Consider the following 16,952-nt stretch of genomic DNA (forward strand, 5'->3'; position numbering starts at 1 on the left):
GGATTTGTACTGGGCCATTCCTGTAGGTCACCACAAGGACCATGGCTTTTACTAAGTGAAATGGGTAACCACGGAGGGTTTTGAGCAGAGGATAGCTGTGATGTGATGTTTTAAATGGGTTACTCCAACTCCTGTACTGAGAAAATACCAAAGGAGGGGAGAGGGAAGGTAGGCCAGGGGGACCAGCTACTGGAGAAACCTGGGTGAAGGATGTGGGCTCAGCCCCGGGCGGTGGCAGTGGAGGAACTGAGAAGTGGTCAGGTTCTGGATTCGCCTGAAGGCAGTGCCAACAGGATCTCCTGATGGACTAGACGTGGAATGATAAGAGAAAGGAGTCAAGAGGGACTCCAGGATTTTGATCTGAGCAACTAGAAGTATGGGATTGTCATCGACTGCGATGGGGAAGGCTGTGTGAGGAGCAGGCTTTGAAGAGATCAGGAATTCAGGGTTTGGATGTATTAGGATTGAGATGTCTATTAGACAGAGTCGCTGTAGTCTGGAATTCAGGAGAGAGGTCTGGGCTGGAGATAGACATTTGATATAGACAGCTGCTGAAAGCCACGGGAATGGTTAGGCTCCCCCAGGGAATGAGAGTGGATGTGGAAGCGAGGAGGTCTTACGTGGAGGCAGGTACAGGTTTTCCCCAACAGGGAGTTGTAGGCCCCCCTGAAAGGGATCACGAAGCCCTACTGGAGGGGAGCCCGGTCCTGCAGGGGGTGCCGTGGAACTTGCTGCGGTTGGTTGCAGGGAGTTCTGGAGGGAAGTGTTTGCTTCTCCGGGAAGGAGAGGTGCTGGATAGGTTCCTGCCGGAGTTGCAGAAATAATTAAGAGAAGTAGGTAAGGATATCCTAGTAGAACACGTGCTCGGCTGCCTCCAAGGAATCAGCAAACCTGGGTCTAGGAATCTGTTCAGACATCTGGGCACCGCTGCCTCGCCTACCAGGCTCCGCCTCGCCGCCCCTCCCGCTTCCCCTCCCCTCCTCTATCTGTCACTTCTACAACCGCTCTGATTATAATTGATCAAACAGAATCACGGAATCACGGCTCATTTTGCCGTTTTGTTCGGTGGCCCGATCCGAAACCAGACTCTGGTAGTTGGGCAAATTGTATTCCTCCTCCTTGGAATTCCGCTCACAGAGGCCTTCCCGGCGTGGCCGGCCCAGCAGGGACGCGCCGCCGCAGCTGAGGAGAGAACGCGGGCGGGGGGCTGCAGGCCGGCGCGGGGGGCGCGACGCCGCCGGCGGGGCGCGAGGGGGTGTGTCCGCGCCGCGGCCACCGCGGCCACCACGGCGGGCGTCCGGGTCCCCCGCGCGCCTCGGCCTCCCCGGGGGCTCCTCACGCCGCCCCTCGCCCGCCGGCGGCCGGGGCCCGCTCCCCTTGACGTCATGCGGGCCGAGGGCTCGCTCGGGCGGCGTTGCCGCGGGCGCCGAGAGGGGGCCCAACTTCGGGCTCCAGTCCGCCGTGCGCCCCGCGCCGTGCGCCCGGCTCCCTGCGCGCCGCCGCCGCCACATCTGGAAGCGTTCAGCGCGTCTGCCTCCGGCGCGCCGGGCGGGCGGGCGGGCGGGCGGCGCGGGCAGGGGCGGGCGCGGGCGCGGCGGGGCTGGGCCGGGGAGGAGCCGCGCCCGCGCGCCCGGTGTCTCCCTCTCGCTGCCTCTGCAGAAACAGCTCCTGCCAGAGCGGCGCTCGGCGCGGCGCGGCGGGCCCGGAGCGGCGGCGGCGGCTCTTCCTGCCTCCGCGCCCAGGAGTTGCCGGCTCCCTTTGACAGCAGAGAGCCGGGCAGGGGCCTCAGGAGGACTCGCCGGCAGTGGGCAGAGGCGCCTCGGCCCCTGCCGGCCCAGGCGGGCCCCGCGCGCCCCCCGCCCCTCCTTTCCGCCTCTTCTCGCCCTGCCTCTCCCGATTTATTTTTTCAAATGGTGTAGCCGCCAGAGGTGCGGTGCTCAATTCTTGGAAGGGGCCCGGATGTACTGAGGATGCATTACAATTTCACTCGAGGAGGCAGTAGTGGAAAGGAGCAGTTTTTGGGGTTTGATGCCATAATGGGAATCAGGTAATCGTCGGCAGGGGAGAAGAAACACTGCAGACCACGGCTTCCTCGAATCTTGCACGAAAGCCGCCGGCCTCGGAGGAGGGATTAATCCAGACCCGCTGGGGGGTGTTTTCACATTTCTTCCTCTTCGTGGCTGCTCCTCCTTTGAAAACCATTTTTGGTCCATGGTCAATGAGAATACGAGGATGTACATTCCAGAGGAAAACCACCAAGGTAAGGCTGGACCCCGCCGCCTCGCCGGGGCTCCCTGCCTTCTCCACCGGGTTCCTGCTCTCCCCGCGCTCCCCGAGGCCCCGGGGTCGGTCCCTGCAGAGTGGCCCGGGGCCGCGTCCGCCAGGGGCGCCTCCGCCTCGTCGGAGCGCCCGGGAGCCCGGCGGGACCGGGGCCCGAACCGCCGCGCGAGACGGAGCGGAAAATTCCCGCCCCCCCCCCCCCCCCGGGCCCCAGCTTCTCCAGAGCATGTGTTTCCTATGAAATTCCAGGCGAGGGGGGAAAAGTTCCCCAAGTGGCCGCCGCCGCCTCGCTTTCTCGCGTTCGCCTGGAGAGCCCGGCTGCCTGGCCAGCCGCGCGGGGGGCAGAGGGCGCCGGCGCCGCGGAGCCCAGAGGCCCGGGGTCCCTTGCCCGGCTCGGGGCGCGGCTGGGAGCGCGCGCGCGCGCACCCCGCGCCGGCAGAGCCCGGCGCCCACGGCCGCCCCTGGGGCGCCCTGGCGCTGCCCGGCGTCCACTCTGGTCCAGGCGCCCCTGCCCTGGGCGGCGCGCTCCAGGTGGCGGGTGGGGGCGGCGGTGCAGATGTGAGCCCCAGCGCGCCCCTCTCGCTCCCCCTCCGTCGGTCCCCTTCTTCCTCTCTCCCTCCCTCCTCCGCCGCTCACCTACACCCACCCACCTCTCCACTGCCGTTGACCCCGAGCGCGCCCACGCCGCGTGTGTTCTCATTCGCACCCATATGTGGGCTAGCACCTGAGGATGGAAGCGGCGAGGAGCCGGGCGGTGTGTGGGCTTTGCTGTTTCGTGTTTGAAGGAGATCATGGAAGGGTGTGCCTGGCTCACGCGGCTCCATACTATTGCCCAGTGTTTTCCGAGCATCTCCATCCTTGGCCGCAAGTGTCACCAGCTCCCCCTGTGATGGTGAAAGGCAGTCAGGTAACTCCCTACTTCCTGGAAACTTTCTCCCTCGCCGCTCTCCCCCCATATTAACAAGTTATTTTCTTTGACGTTGCTCAGCATTTAAGGTTTTGAGGCGGGGGAGTGCAGACAGGGTGGTCCCTCGGGGCTTTCTGGCAACCTCCAGGCGTGACATCTCTTTCTTCTCGCCACTGCTCTCTCTGTCTCTTTGGTGTAGTCTCGCCCTTTTCTCTCCCAGTTCCCGGAGCCTCCCTGTTTCCACTCTTCCTCTTCTCTTGCCCTGAAAGCCTGTCTGTCACTGCTGGTCTCTGTTCCTTCCCTGGGTTCTTCCAAGTGATCCTCTGAAGACCAGCCTGGTGGAAGGAGTTGTCTCCAGGTCTTTCTGTCCAGCTTTTCCCCTCTGTTTGCTCCCAGCTCCACCTTCTGGGGACAGGGCCTTCACTCTTTAGAGCCAGAAGCTGCCAGCCGGCCTGCCTGGTCTCCATCTCTCCTGAGACTGATTTTGGGGCCAGTCTTCTCTGCTTTCCAGCATGGGTGGCAGCATGGGGATTTTGGCCTCCTTTGGAAGAAAGAATCTTGTCAAGGGTTCTGGGGTGAGACAGGACTTCGGGGTCACAAGGGCAGCATCCATGTTTGGATTTCTCTACTGGTGACCCCATCCCTCACCTGCTCCCCTGTCCCTTCTGTAGCTGATGGGGTAGTGAATGGTTTAGGAGGGAGGGAGGGAGACACAAAACAGAGTGGTATTTGTGAAGAGTGGGGATGCAAGATGACTCCCCTCCAGGTTCTGAGACTGCGTGCTTTACCCACCTCCTCAGTCTAAGCAGCATTGAAGAGGCGAGCTCTGTAGTATTGCCCTAAGTATCACTGTCAATGGCAATGTACTGTGGTAATAATAATGATTATTCACAGGATGATAATCGTAACTAGTTTACAAGGACTCCTCTTAGGGCAGGATTAAACCCCTTCTGATCCCATTTCCTTACTCTGGTTGTTTTCTTTTGCCCCTTTGCGTCTCAGCATCTCCCCGCCGTATGCTGGGAACCGACATTAAAAGTAGGAGTGCCAACCCCAGAGAGGTTCCTGAGAAAGGTAGAGGGGAAGGGAGCAAGGGAACCAGTGGCTGAGAGCTCTACCTTTCCAGCAACATGCCAACAAACACTATGGCAACCTGAATTCCAGTTCTCTCCCTTGAAGCTGCAGTGATTATATAATTCATGGGAGCAGTTTTGCCTCCATTTCTAGATGCGGTTCCCAGGTGGAAGAGCACCAAGATCCCTGTCCCCCCTCTGCTCTCTATCTTCTTTTCTTTAGTTGGTTGGCATTGCCCAGGTTTTTGGGGTAGGAGAGGGGAGGAGGGTGGTGGAGGCGGGGAAGGCAGACCTAGAAGAGGATGAATATTGACAGGCAAGAGGTTGCTGTGGCTAATCACTAAAGGGAGTGGGTGAGCTGTAATAGGGGTTAGAGTTTCAGGAGACAGAAGAGGAGTCTAGGACTGCCTCAGAAGATCAGTAATGGTGACGAACCAAAGAGTCGAGAACCAAAAAAGTTGCCAGTGGCCGGGGCTGTGCATCCGTCTCTTCCCAACATACTCCAAGACATGGAATGCACCAGTCCTTGCACCCTCACCTTTTCTGTGGAGTGTGTGCATGTGTGAGAGTGTGTGTGTGTGTGTGTGTGTTTTGAGGGTTGAATAGGAGACTGGAGGTCAGTGCCTGGGAACAGCCTGGAAGTTCATGGAAGGACGAGCTTCTGACCCTGGGTTTCAGGCTGGGGTGGCACACTCAAGCCTTGCCTCACCTCTGGTGCCCTGTCTGCTCTGGGCCTGTGCCAGCCTCCCACTTTTCTGGGCTGATTTTCCATTGCAGGCTCCAGCTAGCAAATGAGTGTCTTAATAGTCAACCATTGAACAAATAAAACACCAGAATGTCCCTTATCTGCTAGAGACAAGGCAGAGGGGAGAAACATGTGTTCTCAGAGTGCAAGACACACTGTGCTTTTCTTTTAACTACTTAGCAATTCAGCAGAGTAAGAATCGCTGTAATAAGGTAATAATAATAATGATCACAGTTAACTTTCTTTACAAATGGTCAGAGAACAATGTTGCTCGCACATCAGCTTGAGCAGGTTAAAGAAAGCTGTGGCATTAGCTTTGCTTTTTCTTGATCCTGCATGGAGAACACTGGAGAAAAGGGGCTTTTGGAGTTCAGCATATGATTCCTACTATTGGTCAGGTACTTTTTCGTGTTTCAGAATATGACAGAATATATTAAAAAGAGTCAAGTTTTCATTATTTCCATAGAATACACACTAACAGTATTTAAGTGTGTGTGTGTGTGTGTGTATACACGCATGGAATAAGGAAAAGCTGTTTAAAATAGATCACACAAGAGGCTAATGCCCTTCAGGGACCTGGGGTGTTGAGAGAGGAGTATTGATAACGCAGTCTCCTAAGACTGTTTAAACATTTCTTCTTCATAGTAAAGGGAGACTTGTTCTTACAGGTAGATGCTGCAGGCAAAGTGCTTTGCAAATGAAATGATGAGCCATTAGCCCCCTGGGACCATGTCTCGGTCTTGGCAATGACCTAGGACTCTTCAATTATTTCTTCAACTAAAACTGCTTGAGTTGGGTTCTTCTGTAAGACCTACCAAAGGGGTCCAAGGAGCATACCGAATGGAGATTTCGAGGCCCAGCTAATCTTTGGATCCCTGCTTCCTAGTACTGGCCGCTGCTCAGTCCAGGGCCTTGATGCAAGGCTGAACAAATCAATGCCTGCGTGAATGAATGAATGCGACCTGGTCAGACCTGCAGTAGATGTGGCTTCTGCCTCTTCCAGTAGGTGGCGCCACAGGGCTTAGGAGTCAGGAAAGGGGCTTCAGGGTCCGGCTGGTGATGAAAGGTGTAGGGGGAGTTTGGAGCTTGTGACCTGTTGGGGCTGTGCTGCTTTCATCAGGCCCACACCTGCCCTGGCACAGGCAACCCAGAAGACCAGTGTGTCTCCATGCCACGGCCCACACTGGAGGCCCTCGCGGCATCACTGAGGGACCCAGGTCCCACAGTGACCTCTCCACCCTGTTGTGATGAAAACTCCTTTGGAGACCGCCCAGTCCGTTGCAGGCTCTTCCCACAGCCGTCTATTTCCTCCCAGCACAGACATCATCCTGCCGAGCCTGGAGGAGACTTTTGGGTAAATCACTGAACTGGATATGGCCGTATGTTAATTTTCTCCCTGATTTTTCGCTGATGGTTTAGTAACAAGAGGGCCTGGTGGTGCCCAAGCCCAGTGGAGCATGGGGTGACCTGAAGCCATGGGATCTGGGAACCCAAACCTGGGCAGTCACGAAGCTTGTCAGCCAAAGGCAGGAAGACATTTTCCTAACTTTAATAGGGAAAAGAACACAAAAACAACTGGGTACACTTCACAGTTGATTTCCGTTTATGAGTCTGCCTGGGTCTCCTGCTGGGTAATGGCAGAAAAGCTCAGGAGATCCAGGTTAGGAAGTAACTGAGATTTGTTCTAATTTCCAGTGATGTTTTCCAGTGCCTGGCATTTTCTTTTCTATTCCTTTCTTCACTTGGTTTTCTTAGTTGCGTGGCAAGTTCCATGAGGTCTGAGAAGCCCTTGGCACTGTGTTAAGAAGGGGTGAGTGGCTGGCAGCACTTTCTTCCTTTTACAGTAATTCCTCCCGCCTGACACAGCAGCTACTTGTTCTGTAGGAGGTACAGGTCAGCCGGCGTCATCTCACCTCTTCCTTGCCGGGACCCTGAAATCAGTGCTCAGCATTCAAATTCAGCAGACAGTTTTATTCTCCAATATGGACTACAGAAAGCTGATAGACTGTTTGGGAAACACCTGGAGACTTAACAACAAGCCTAATGAACAAAATAATCACACTGATTTAGTCTGTTTCTAGATTCCATCCTCACAGTTGCCTAGGTTAATGTTGGGCACTGTGGAGGAGAACAGAAGATTGGTTAAAAAAAGGCATGGGGAATTGTTTTGCAACATATCAGGTGCTAAATATTTAGCGACATAAGTGCTAAACATTCTGATAATGAAATTACACTCTGAGCCGTGGCTGTCATTATTAAAATAATTTAGTAAACACCTGTTTACGTGTACCTCAAGGTTAGATACTGCGTAAAACAAGGAAAAGTGACAGGATCCCTCAGGGAAAATGGAATGGAATGTTTTTCGGTGCCATTTCAAAGTGGGGTGTGTAGACTTAAACTGAGCCCACTGTGGGAAAAGCAGAATGGAAGGCTGAAATAATGAATGCCATCATTTGAACCTAAACCTGGGCATTCCAGAAGAGCTCTTCTCTGTGTTTTAGTTCCCAGACGGGGTGCTTATTTGTTCAAGACCAGGCTTTCCTGAGCCCATGTAGACACGGGCCTGGACCAGGCGGGCAGACCCTCTTGGCTTCTGTAGTTGAGGAACCCCTGGAGGCAGCTGTTTATCACGGCAGGAAGGGAAGTGGGCGCATTCTCTACTGCCCCCTTTCCCCTGCCGAATTCAGGCAGGACCCGCGCAGGTCCCTGGAGAACCTTGCTTCCGTGTTCTGTGTGGACAGGACCCCAGCTGGGAGATGGGGAACCCGGGATGACCCCACAGAAAAGCAGAGCTGTGAGATGGCTGGAGCTTCCAAGAGCTGAGGTGCAGAAGATGAGGGGAAGCCAGAGGAGCCCCAACCCACTAGGGTGTCTGGGAGGGTTTGGGGAGCAAGGTCATTGGGGCAGTCAGTTACTCTTTGTGGCACTGAACTGAATTTAAGTAGGGATTGTAGGGACTGTAGGAGAGAAGTTTGGGCCTGGAGCTCAGGAGTCAGACAGAGGTTGAACATAGACCCTTCCTTCCCCGGAAGCTGAGGGAACTAGAGGAAGGGTTCATCTGGCTGAAGCAGAGGGTGAGCAAAGCGAGGGTTAACTGGCAAGAAACCTGAACCTCTCAGCCCCTCCGCTCCCCAAAACCCCACAAAACAGTTCTCTCCAAAACACCCTCACTTTAAAATGGGCTTCTTGTGCTATATACCCTGTGTATATAGGGGGCAGGGAGCTAGGCTCTGGTTCTTTAAAGGGTTTGTCAAACAGAGAATAAATGTAATGTCTCTTTGGGAATTTACTTTCTAGGATCAGGACATTTTATGGGTAAAGGAACCTTAGAGACAATCCTCATTTCCAGTCGAGAAAATGGAGGCCCCTAAAGGGTCACCGAGGCAGGGATGTAACTAAATACAAGCTCTTCAGTCTCTTTATCCTCCTGCCTTTACCACACTTGGTGCTGGCTCCCTGAGAAGGCCTTGTTAGTGCTTCTGGCTAAATTTTGCTTGGTAGATCTCTCAACCTCTCTATTCTTCCTCCCCCTGCCTCCACCTTTGTTCTGCCTTAAAATAATTTCTGCGATGTTAGATTTAGGAATGGAGTTGGAAGGGTGGGGTGGGGGAAATCTATCATTGGAAAGGTTTAAAAATACTTTCTTAGACTACAGAGTAGAAGTTCATACATGTCCACAAGAAACTCCTGCAAAATTCAGATCACGATTTTGTCTGCAAACAGATCTGCCTCTAAGCCTTTTTTATTTGCTCACTTCCTCTCGGCCCCAATCTAGGCTTGTTTCAGCCCCTTTGCGAGAGTGGGATGGGGATGGGAAGCCAGGCTGTGCTGGTGAGCTGCTAGGGACTTCATGGACCAGCTGGCATTACCAGTAACCGGGGTACATGGACCAGCTGGCATTACCAGTAATCGGGGTACGGACACACAGATTAGCCCCAGGGTAGAGACTGTGAACAGGCTGCCACAGACTCCACCTGAGCTGGGCGAACAAGGGCATCTTTCTGTTCGCATGTCAGGGCTGGTCTCCTAGGACCCCCGGCCTACTGCCAGGAGACATTCTCAGCCCATGGGAGAGAATCACTAGGACCTGCTTCTGGCATTCCCATCTTCTTTGAAGTGTTCATTGGCTGACTTGTTTGATACTCTTTCAAGTCATCTCCAAGAAACTGGAAGGCCTCTGAGGCTGACTCGATCTAGCTTGAAGACGGAGGCATGAGCCAGGCTCCTGCGTAGAGATGTGGCCTTTGAGTTCCCTGGAGGAAGCCACCATTTCAGAACATAGTGTTGTGATAATTTCATGAAATATTCAAGCTGCCAATTTGCCAACAGGGGTTTCTTTTCATACACTCGGCTACACTTGGTGTTGCCCGCTTGAACCTAGCTGAAAGGAAAATAAAAGAATCTTGTCTCCTGTCCTTTGGAGAACCAAGCCAAAATCTAGACAGTAAATGAATGTTCTTCTCCATATTGCCTGTGGGCAGAAATGTTGACTTGATTACTCAATTAAGCTCTATTTACTTTATAACCATTGTGTCATGTTCAGTCATTTATATTCCTTTTTTTCTTCCAAAATAATCTAGGTTGGGCTAAAACCTTTCAAAGACATTAACAAAAGTAACAAAGTAAATAGCTAAAGAATAAATAAGGCTGTAGGCTAGAGAAATGACTTGGGTCTTGGGTCACATTCTTTGACTTGATCTCTTTCTCTGAGAGTTCAGAAGGAATCAGATCCCCCTTTTTTTTTTTAATCTGTAAAGTAGAGATAATCATCCATAGCCAATTCACTTCGTAGGGCAGCTGTGAGGATCCAAATGGGAGAATGAGTGTATATCACTGTTCAAACATCAGCTAGTCTTATTCTCCCCATCAGAGAGCAGAGCACCAGAGTTTGGAAAAGCAACGCCATGAAGTAACATTCGCAGCATTTCGAACAGCTTTGGAGGTGGTGTTGGAGGGCTGACATTATTCAATATTTTAAAGGTGAAAATGTAAAACAAAGAGAAACCAGAGTCTGAGGTGGTCTGACTGATACCAGAATAATCAAGGAGGAAGTGAACCATTGGTTGACATGGGCCTGGTATTTTGCCCTCCAGAGAGTCTAGGAGCCTGTGGCCAGTAGGCTCCCAGGACAGTGGAGCCGTGTGAACTGCTGCTGTTTCCAAGCTGAGGGTGAGGACGTGGGGATGCATGGTTCCCAATGCCTGGCAGCTGTCCCCCTGCCATGCTGCTGACCCCTCACTGCCACCACACATGGCTGCCTGCCTTCGGCCTCAAGTCCAAAGCCATGCTGGCTGGAAGTCCTCTGATGGCCTGAATATCTGAAAATAGGGCCATTGAGGGCAGGAAGGACACCACCTGGCAAACCAATGTCTGCTCCCTTTTGAACGTGAATTCCCCAAACCGAAACACAACTTCCCAGTACAGGAGGACGGGCTGGAAAATAAAACTTTGCTTCACAAGTAAACTTTGGGTTTGGAAAATAAACTTATTTATTTTTTCATAGCAAAAGTGCTGCAGGTTTGGAGATAGAGGGAACAGTTCTGTGCAGCTCCCTAAGACACTGATCAGAATAGGAAAGGGCTTTAACATTACAGTCTAAGTGACAGGATTAGTTTTAGTTCCCAAAGCAAAAATAATCCCATCATCAAAAAGTAAGCTGGGAAACTTTCACATTTGTTTGCACCTTGCTCTACCCCCAGCTCTGGTCCTGTGATCTGTGGAGCCATATATGTTTTAATTTTTATCTAAAGAAAAAAAGCTATATTGAGGTATAACATCTACCTTTTTATAACTTTAAAATGGAGCAAGAGTAATAGCCACCATTTATTGAATGCCTGGCATGTGTCAGGCAATATTCTTGGTGCTTCATGTGCTTAATATGTTTTATCTTTACACTGATCCTACCACGTGGGTACTAATTATGTTTTTTAGATAAGGAAACTGAGGAACAAAGATCTTAAGCAATGTGGCCACAGCCACCCAGACAGTGTTGGGGCGGGGAATTAAATTCAGGTCTGTCAAAACATTTGTTCTTTCTGTTACTTCTCCCCATGGGGAAGAGCAGAAAGAGGAGCCCACTATCCATCTATCCTGGAAAATGACCTTGTCCTCGCCTTCTGGAACCTTGGCTTAGATTTGCCTTGTGGAAGCTCAGAGCAGGAATCCTTGTTCTTACTTGATGGCCGTATGTGGTCCTGGTACCCCGCCTCCCCTCCTGGTCCCATCCTCTGGCTTTCCCCTCATTCCCAGGGTTTCTGCCAGGGCCCTCCTTGGGTCTTCAGATGTCCTCATAGGCCTTCACAGACCACCTACGTCAGTATATCTTGTCTCTCGGGGGACCCCTTTGTAGGATGGCCTTGCTTCACCACCCATTCTTGGCACATTTTCTCAGTCACTCCCGCCTGGAAAACAGACACTCTCCATTCTCCAACGAGATTCCTGTGAGTCCCAGGGACCGTCCCTGTCTCTCCATTCTCAAAGGGGATTCCTGTGAGTCCCAGGGACCGCCCCTGTCTCTCCATTCTCAAACGGGATTCCTGTGAGTCCCAGGGACCGTCCCTGTCTCTCCATTCTCCAACGAGATTCCTGTGAGTCCCAGGGACCGTCCCTGTCTCTCCATTCTCAAAGGGGATTCCTGTGAGTCCCAGGGACTGTCCCTGTCTCTCCATTCTCAAACGGGATTCCTATGAGTCCCAGGGACTGTCCATGTAAGCTGAGCTCTCCAGACTTCATGCATTATTTATTTACTTATTTTGAAATAGCAGCTTTGTTGAGGTATAATTCACATACCGTAAAATTTACCCCTTTTGATGTGTACGATTCAGTGGTCCACCTAGTTCCCCAATATTTTCATCACTCCCCCAAAAAAACCCTTTACCCATTGGTAGTCGCTTTTCATTCCCCTCTCTCTCCAGCCCTTGGCAACCATGAATTTACTTTCGTCTTTATGGATTTTCATGCATTATTGACAGCAGTAGTAATTCCTTGTTTTTGTTTGTTTGAGGCGTAGTCTCGCTCTGTCACCAGGCTGGAGTTCAGTGGCACGATCTCGGCTCACTGCAGCCTCCGACTCCCTGGTTCAAGCAATTCTCCTGCCTCAGTCTCCTGAGTAGCTGGGACTACAGGTACCCGCCACCACGCCTGGTTAATTTTTGTATTTTTAGTAGAGACGGGATTTCACCATGTTGGCCAGGATGGTCTCGATCTCCTCACCTCTTGATCCACCCGCTTGGCCTCCCAGAGTGCTGGGTTTACAGGCGTGAGCCACTGGGCCCGGCCAACAGCAATAATAATTCTACAGTTGGAGTTTGCTGCGTAGTCGGACTGTTGGCAACATATCTCACAAATTTCAGACCTAGATAGGTCATAGCAATCTGCATGATAAATGATGAAATTGAAAGGAAGCACGTGAAATTGGTTAGGGAGCTGGCTGTCATTTGGAGGTGGGATTAAGCATTTTCTTTCAATTACACAAGAAAGTGGTTTTAGCATTTTTCAAAAGTATCTCAGCATAATGTCTTCAAGGTTCATCCATGTTGTACCATGTGTCAGGACTTCGTTCGTTTTTATGACTGAATAATATTTCATTGAAAGCACGTGCCACATTTTGCTTATCCATTCTTCTGTTGATGGACATTTGGGTTTCCACCATTTGGCTATTGTGAATGGTGCTGCAATGAACACCAGTATTCAAGGATCTATTTGAGTCCATTTTTAATTATTTTGGGTTTACCTAGGAGTGAAATTGCTGGCCCTGCAATATGACTTTTTAGCTTCAAGAGTCCACTTCCTTGTGTAGTGCCCCAAGTTTGAAGCCCGTGTAGATGAGACTACAGCGTTAGGAAATCCTATCGTGTCAGTAGTGAGGGTTTGGTACTTACTGTGGGCTCACAGTTCCTATATCAGAAATTTGACTTTAATTGGTGTTTCACAATCTGACAGCTGCCTTTTGATGAGGAGTGACTGATACTGCCTCTGTTCAAAACAAAACAAAACAAAAAAACAAATACTGTCTCTGTATCCAGTTCAGCGTTCACCTCGTTGCTGACCTGGCTTTGCAACTCAACAGGAAATTGGTATTTGGCAAGACAAAGCTATTTAGTCTGTCTCTGTCTCTCCCTCTGCCTGTGTGTCTCGTCCAGGAGCACCCATGCCTGTGGCTAGAGATGTGGGCCTGATAAGCCTGAGGACTGTGGGAGAGGGTGGCTCCCCCCATGTGTGGCTGGGCCGAGTCCTCCCTGGACTGCGTGGGGGAGGCTGCTCTGTGTTCTGCGCTGACCAGAGGCTGCCTGCCCTGCCTCAGGCACGACTGATTAATGAGGGATCTTTGCCTTCAGCCTGAAAGCAGCCTTCAGGGGGGAAAAGCAGCTTCCCAGGGCTCTCACCTGCTCCTCACACATCTAAAGTCTAGGCAAGGAAGGCAAAAACGTGAGAAGAAAGGTAAATAGTCCGGGGAGAAAATCAGGAAAGGAGGAAGGAGAGAAGGAAGCGAGCAGAGGGTAGGCAGCCAGGGGAAACAGCAGCACGAGGTAGGCTCTTGGCTGTGGATTGATGCCCCAGTTAAATGACTCTGGAAGCCTCTTTCCATTTGGGATGGGTGTTTTCTTGGTAATCATTTAACCTAAGAGTGGTAATATCATCAGCTGCATTTCTGTCTTAGCATGCTGAACTCTGCTAATCTGAGGAAGAAACAAACACAGACACGGATGCCTCGGCTGAACCCATTAATCGGAGACCGGGGTATGGGCAAAAAAGCACACAGGCTCACGGAGGTGTGCGAAGCTCAGAAGACTTTGCACTTTGAAGGCCAATGCACTTAATTTAATCCAACCTACTAGGAGTAAGTTCCTCTCCTGTGGGCTCTGCCCTCACACCCCCTCACTGGCCCTGCTCACAGGTGCCTCTGGGCCACTGTCCAGAGCTGGAATGTTGCATTTCTCCAAGGTGGAAGCTTCTGTTGCCGTATCTGGCTGCCTGAGACATCCTGGGGATTCGAGCTCCACATCCAAGTGGATTTCAGTGACTCAGAGCTCAGATTTGGTCTGCCGTGAATAGGATCTTGTGCCTCTGGTTTTTAAATTATTTAAAAGGCAAAAATTTTGACCTATGCCCAGCTGTCTGAAAGACCAGGAGATACGAAGCCTTTTCTAGGATAAATGGACTGTGAAATATCTCTGAAGATGGAATGTCTCATGCCAGTTGTGATGAAAACAATTCTAGATAGTTTTTTTCTTTTTTTCCTCCAGAATAGGAATGGTTAGTCATTAACAAAAAGTGATTGAGCATCTGCTATCTGCAAGGCAGTTTGCTTATAGGATCTCTGGATTCAAGAGTACCTTCAAGGTTATAGCCCTCAACTATCCCTTCCTTCAAGGGAAGTATCTATTCTATTAGGAGGTGAGATGCATGCCTAGACACGCAGACACCCACAACTGTAACAAAAGGCGGAATCTGCTGGATGTTACAAGGATATAAAGGTAAAGGCTCACAGATTTAAAGAAGAAGGGTGATATGGAAAGATGGAATAAATAGAGGACGTGTTACATGGAGGTTGTGACTGAGCTGAACCTTGAAGGGTGGACAGAAATGAGGTGGAGAGGAGAGGTGCACATTCCCAATAGAAAGGATGGGATGGCCTGTAATGTATTCACAGGGATGTGCATTGAATTTCAAAGGAGCAGTGGGTTGAGTTTGGCTGGAGCAAAGTTTTGCAGGGGGGGAGAAGTGAGAGAGAAGGTTGGAATGGCAGGAAGGGGATAATCCGTGGAGCACGCCGTATTGGGCTGAAGAGTTTGCATGGCATTTGGTAGGCAATGGAGGGCCGTTTAAAGTGTATGAGTGGAGAGAGAGTGTACTCAGAGCAGCTCTTCCAGGCAGCAGGCTAGAGGATGAGGTAGGGGAGTCGAGGCTGCAGGTAGAGTGGCAGTTCTGAGGCTGTTGCCACTGTCCAGGCAAGAGAGGGAAGGAGTGATTTTCCCAGCAGAAAGCCAGAGACAAGGGAGCCCTGTGCTGTGATCTGGATGGGAAGGGTAGAGGGTGTCTTCGGAGGCAAGTAGAAGTTGCCCAGCATGCATGCAGAATTACAGTTCTGTCTAAGAAGGTGCTATTTGAAGCTGTGGAGATGGAGCCATTAGGGAGAGAGAGCAGAGGGAAGGAACGATGGAGAGCTGAAGACAAATAGGAGGAGGGTAAAATGGAGGAGACAGTGACAGAGCAGTCAGGGAGGTAGGGGGAGAGCTACTACTGCAGGGTCTGGAGGATCAAGGCAGGAGAACGTTTCCAGGAAGCTGTCACTGCTGAATGGAGTCGTGGAAGGGAAGGTGGGAACTGAGAAGCCCACTGGATTGAATGATTGGCTTGGAGAGTGGGTTCAGATGACTGTTGTCCAGCCCAACTGTGCAATGCTGAGATGTGGTGGTTGTGAAGTCGGGGCAGCACATGGGGACCACTCTTTCAAGAATTTTGGCTGTGAATAAAAGGAGAAGGGAGGGATTTGTTGGCACATGAGAGATTGGAAATGCAAGAGAGGGGAGCAGATTGGGAAGCAGGCAGTAGGCAGTGGCATTGGGGATGGGAGTGGAAGCCCCAACCCCAGCAAAGGAGGTAGCGCTCTGTCTTCAGAGGCAGCCATGTGGTAAAGCAGGGGATGAGGAAATGGAGAGGGGCATGGGGGGAGCTGGAAAGGAGGACAGGAGAGGTCTCAGGCAGGGGTGCTGAATGCTGGGAGGGATGAGGCACCTGGAGTGGGGCCTGAGCTTGAGGAGACTGGAAGAGGGAACAGTCAGTGGGAAACACTGTGAGACACCCAAAGAAATCCGCAAGGGTGCGCGGGTTCCAGAGGGCATCGGCCAAGGTCTGGAAGCATGAGTTAGGGGCCAGGAGTGATTGGCGTTCCCAGAGAAAGCTTCCCGAGAAATGAGTTTGGCAAAGTGAGACAGCTGCTGAGTAGGTCTGGGGGCAAAGGGTTCTAGCTCTGTAAGGAGGCGTGCCAAGCTTGAGCCGGTGTGGGAGAATCGAAGTGGCCAATGGGATGCAGGAGCCAGGATGCATAATTTTAGTGGGAGTCAGGGAGTCTGAATCCCCCAGCCTACCTCCATCCCAGGTGGATTAGTCATCGGAATAGCCGGTGGGCCCCTTGAGCTCTTGAGTGGATGCATAAAGGACCAGGTGGGCTTTCTTTGGGGGGCATAACAGGAGGAAGATGGCAAAAGCCTGGGTGGTGGAGATGGTGGCAGTTTAAGGATGTGGGCTTAGGATTGTGGACTAGGATGCAAGTGTGTGTGTGTGTGTGTGTGTGTGTAACAGTAGGCACATGAAGACAACTTTACTGCTTTCATGGTTTGGCCTCCAGAGGGTATTCTGGGTGCTGACACCAAAGCAGAGAGAGAGCTCGTAGTGTGGAGCCCTGAGGTCATATTTGTAACATGGATGGAAGGAAGTAGGGGATGTGAGGACTGACTGGTGGAGGTGGACCTGAGACACCAGGCTTCCCAAGGCTGTCTTAGGCATCAAGGACAAGGAACCTGCACTGTTAACCCCAGTCAGGGCACAACAGTAGAGAGGAGGAGTGATAGGGCAATCGAGACCACAAGTGCCAACCTCAGTACACTCATTGGGAGAACACTTACCTTCACACTCTTCCCACCCCTGTCTCTCCATGCCCCTCCATCCAAACCAAGCCCAGCTTCCCAGCCTATGATATTGGCTCTCTGGAGAACCAGTTAGCCTTTGTGGAGTGTTAAGCCCTGCGATTTTATATCCTTATAATTATATCAGAATATCAAATTCCTGAGAACAGAACATTTTATTATTTTTTTCTTCATCCTCTCCCCTGTTATAATCCCGCAAGAAAAATGTTACAAACCACTGGAAAGCCTCTGGTTGGATCCCATTTGAGCTTTGCAATGCCTGGATTTCCCTGTAATCAAGAAAAATATGATATCCTGAA

General features: G+C 51.5%; 1 protein-coding gene across 46 annotated transcripts in view; it reads left to right on the top strand.

The window, feature by feature from the left end:
* CACNA1C (calcium voltage-gated channel subunit alpha1 C) overlaps positions 1 to 16,952 on the top strand; it is a 729,498-nt gene that overhangs the window by 83,447 nt on the left and 629,099 nt on the right. For 16 of the 46 annotated variants that reach the window (XM_009217711.4, XM_031651025.1, XM_009217710.4 and 13 more), the window contains exon 1: positions 1,661 to 2,260. The exons of 29 other annotated variants lie outside the window; for them this stretch is intronic. In XM_009217711.4, the coding sequence (XP_009215975.2) occupies positions 2,212 to 2,260 (49 nt within the window). In that variant the 5' untranslated portion in view covers positions 1,661 to 2,211. Of the gene's footprint in view, positions 1 to 1,660; positions 2,261 to 2,783; positions 3,188 to 16,952 lie in introns of those variants that run through there. One more of the 46 variants, XM_017946471.3, reaches the window with a different exon arrangement.

The sequence above is a fragment of the Papio anubis genome, chromosome 9 (assembly GCF_008728515.1).
Source record: "Papio anubis isolate 15944 chromosome 9, Panubis1.0, whole genome shotgun sequence".
Taxonomy (NCBI): Eukaryota; Metazoa; Chordata; class Mammalia; order Primates; family Cercopithecidae; genus Papio; species Papio anubis.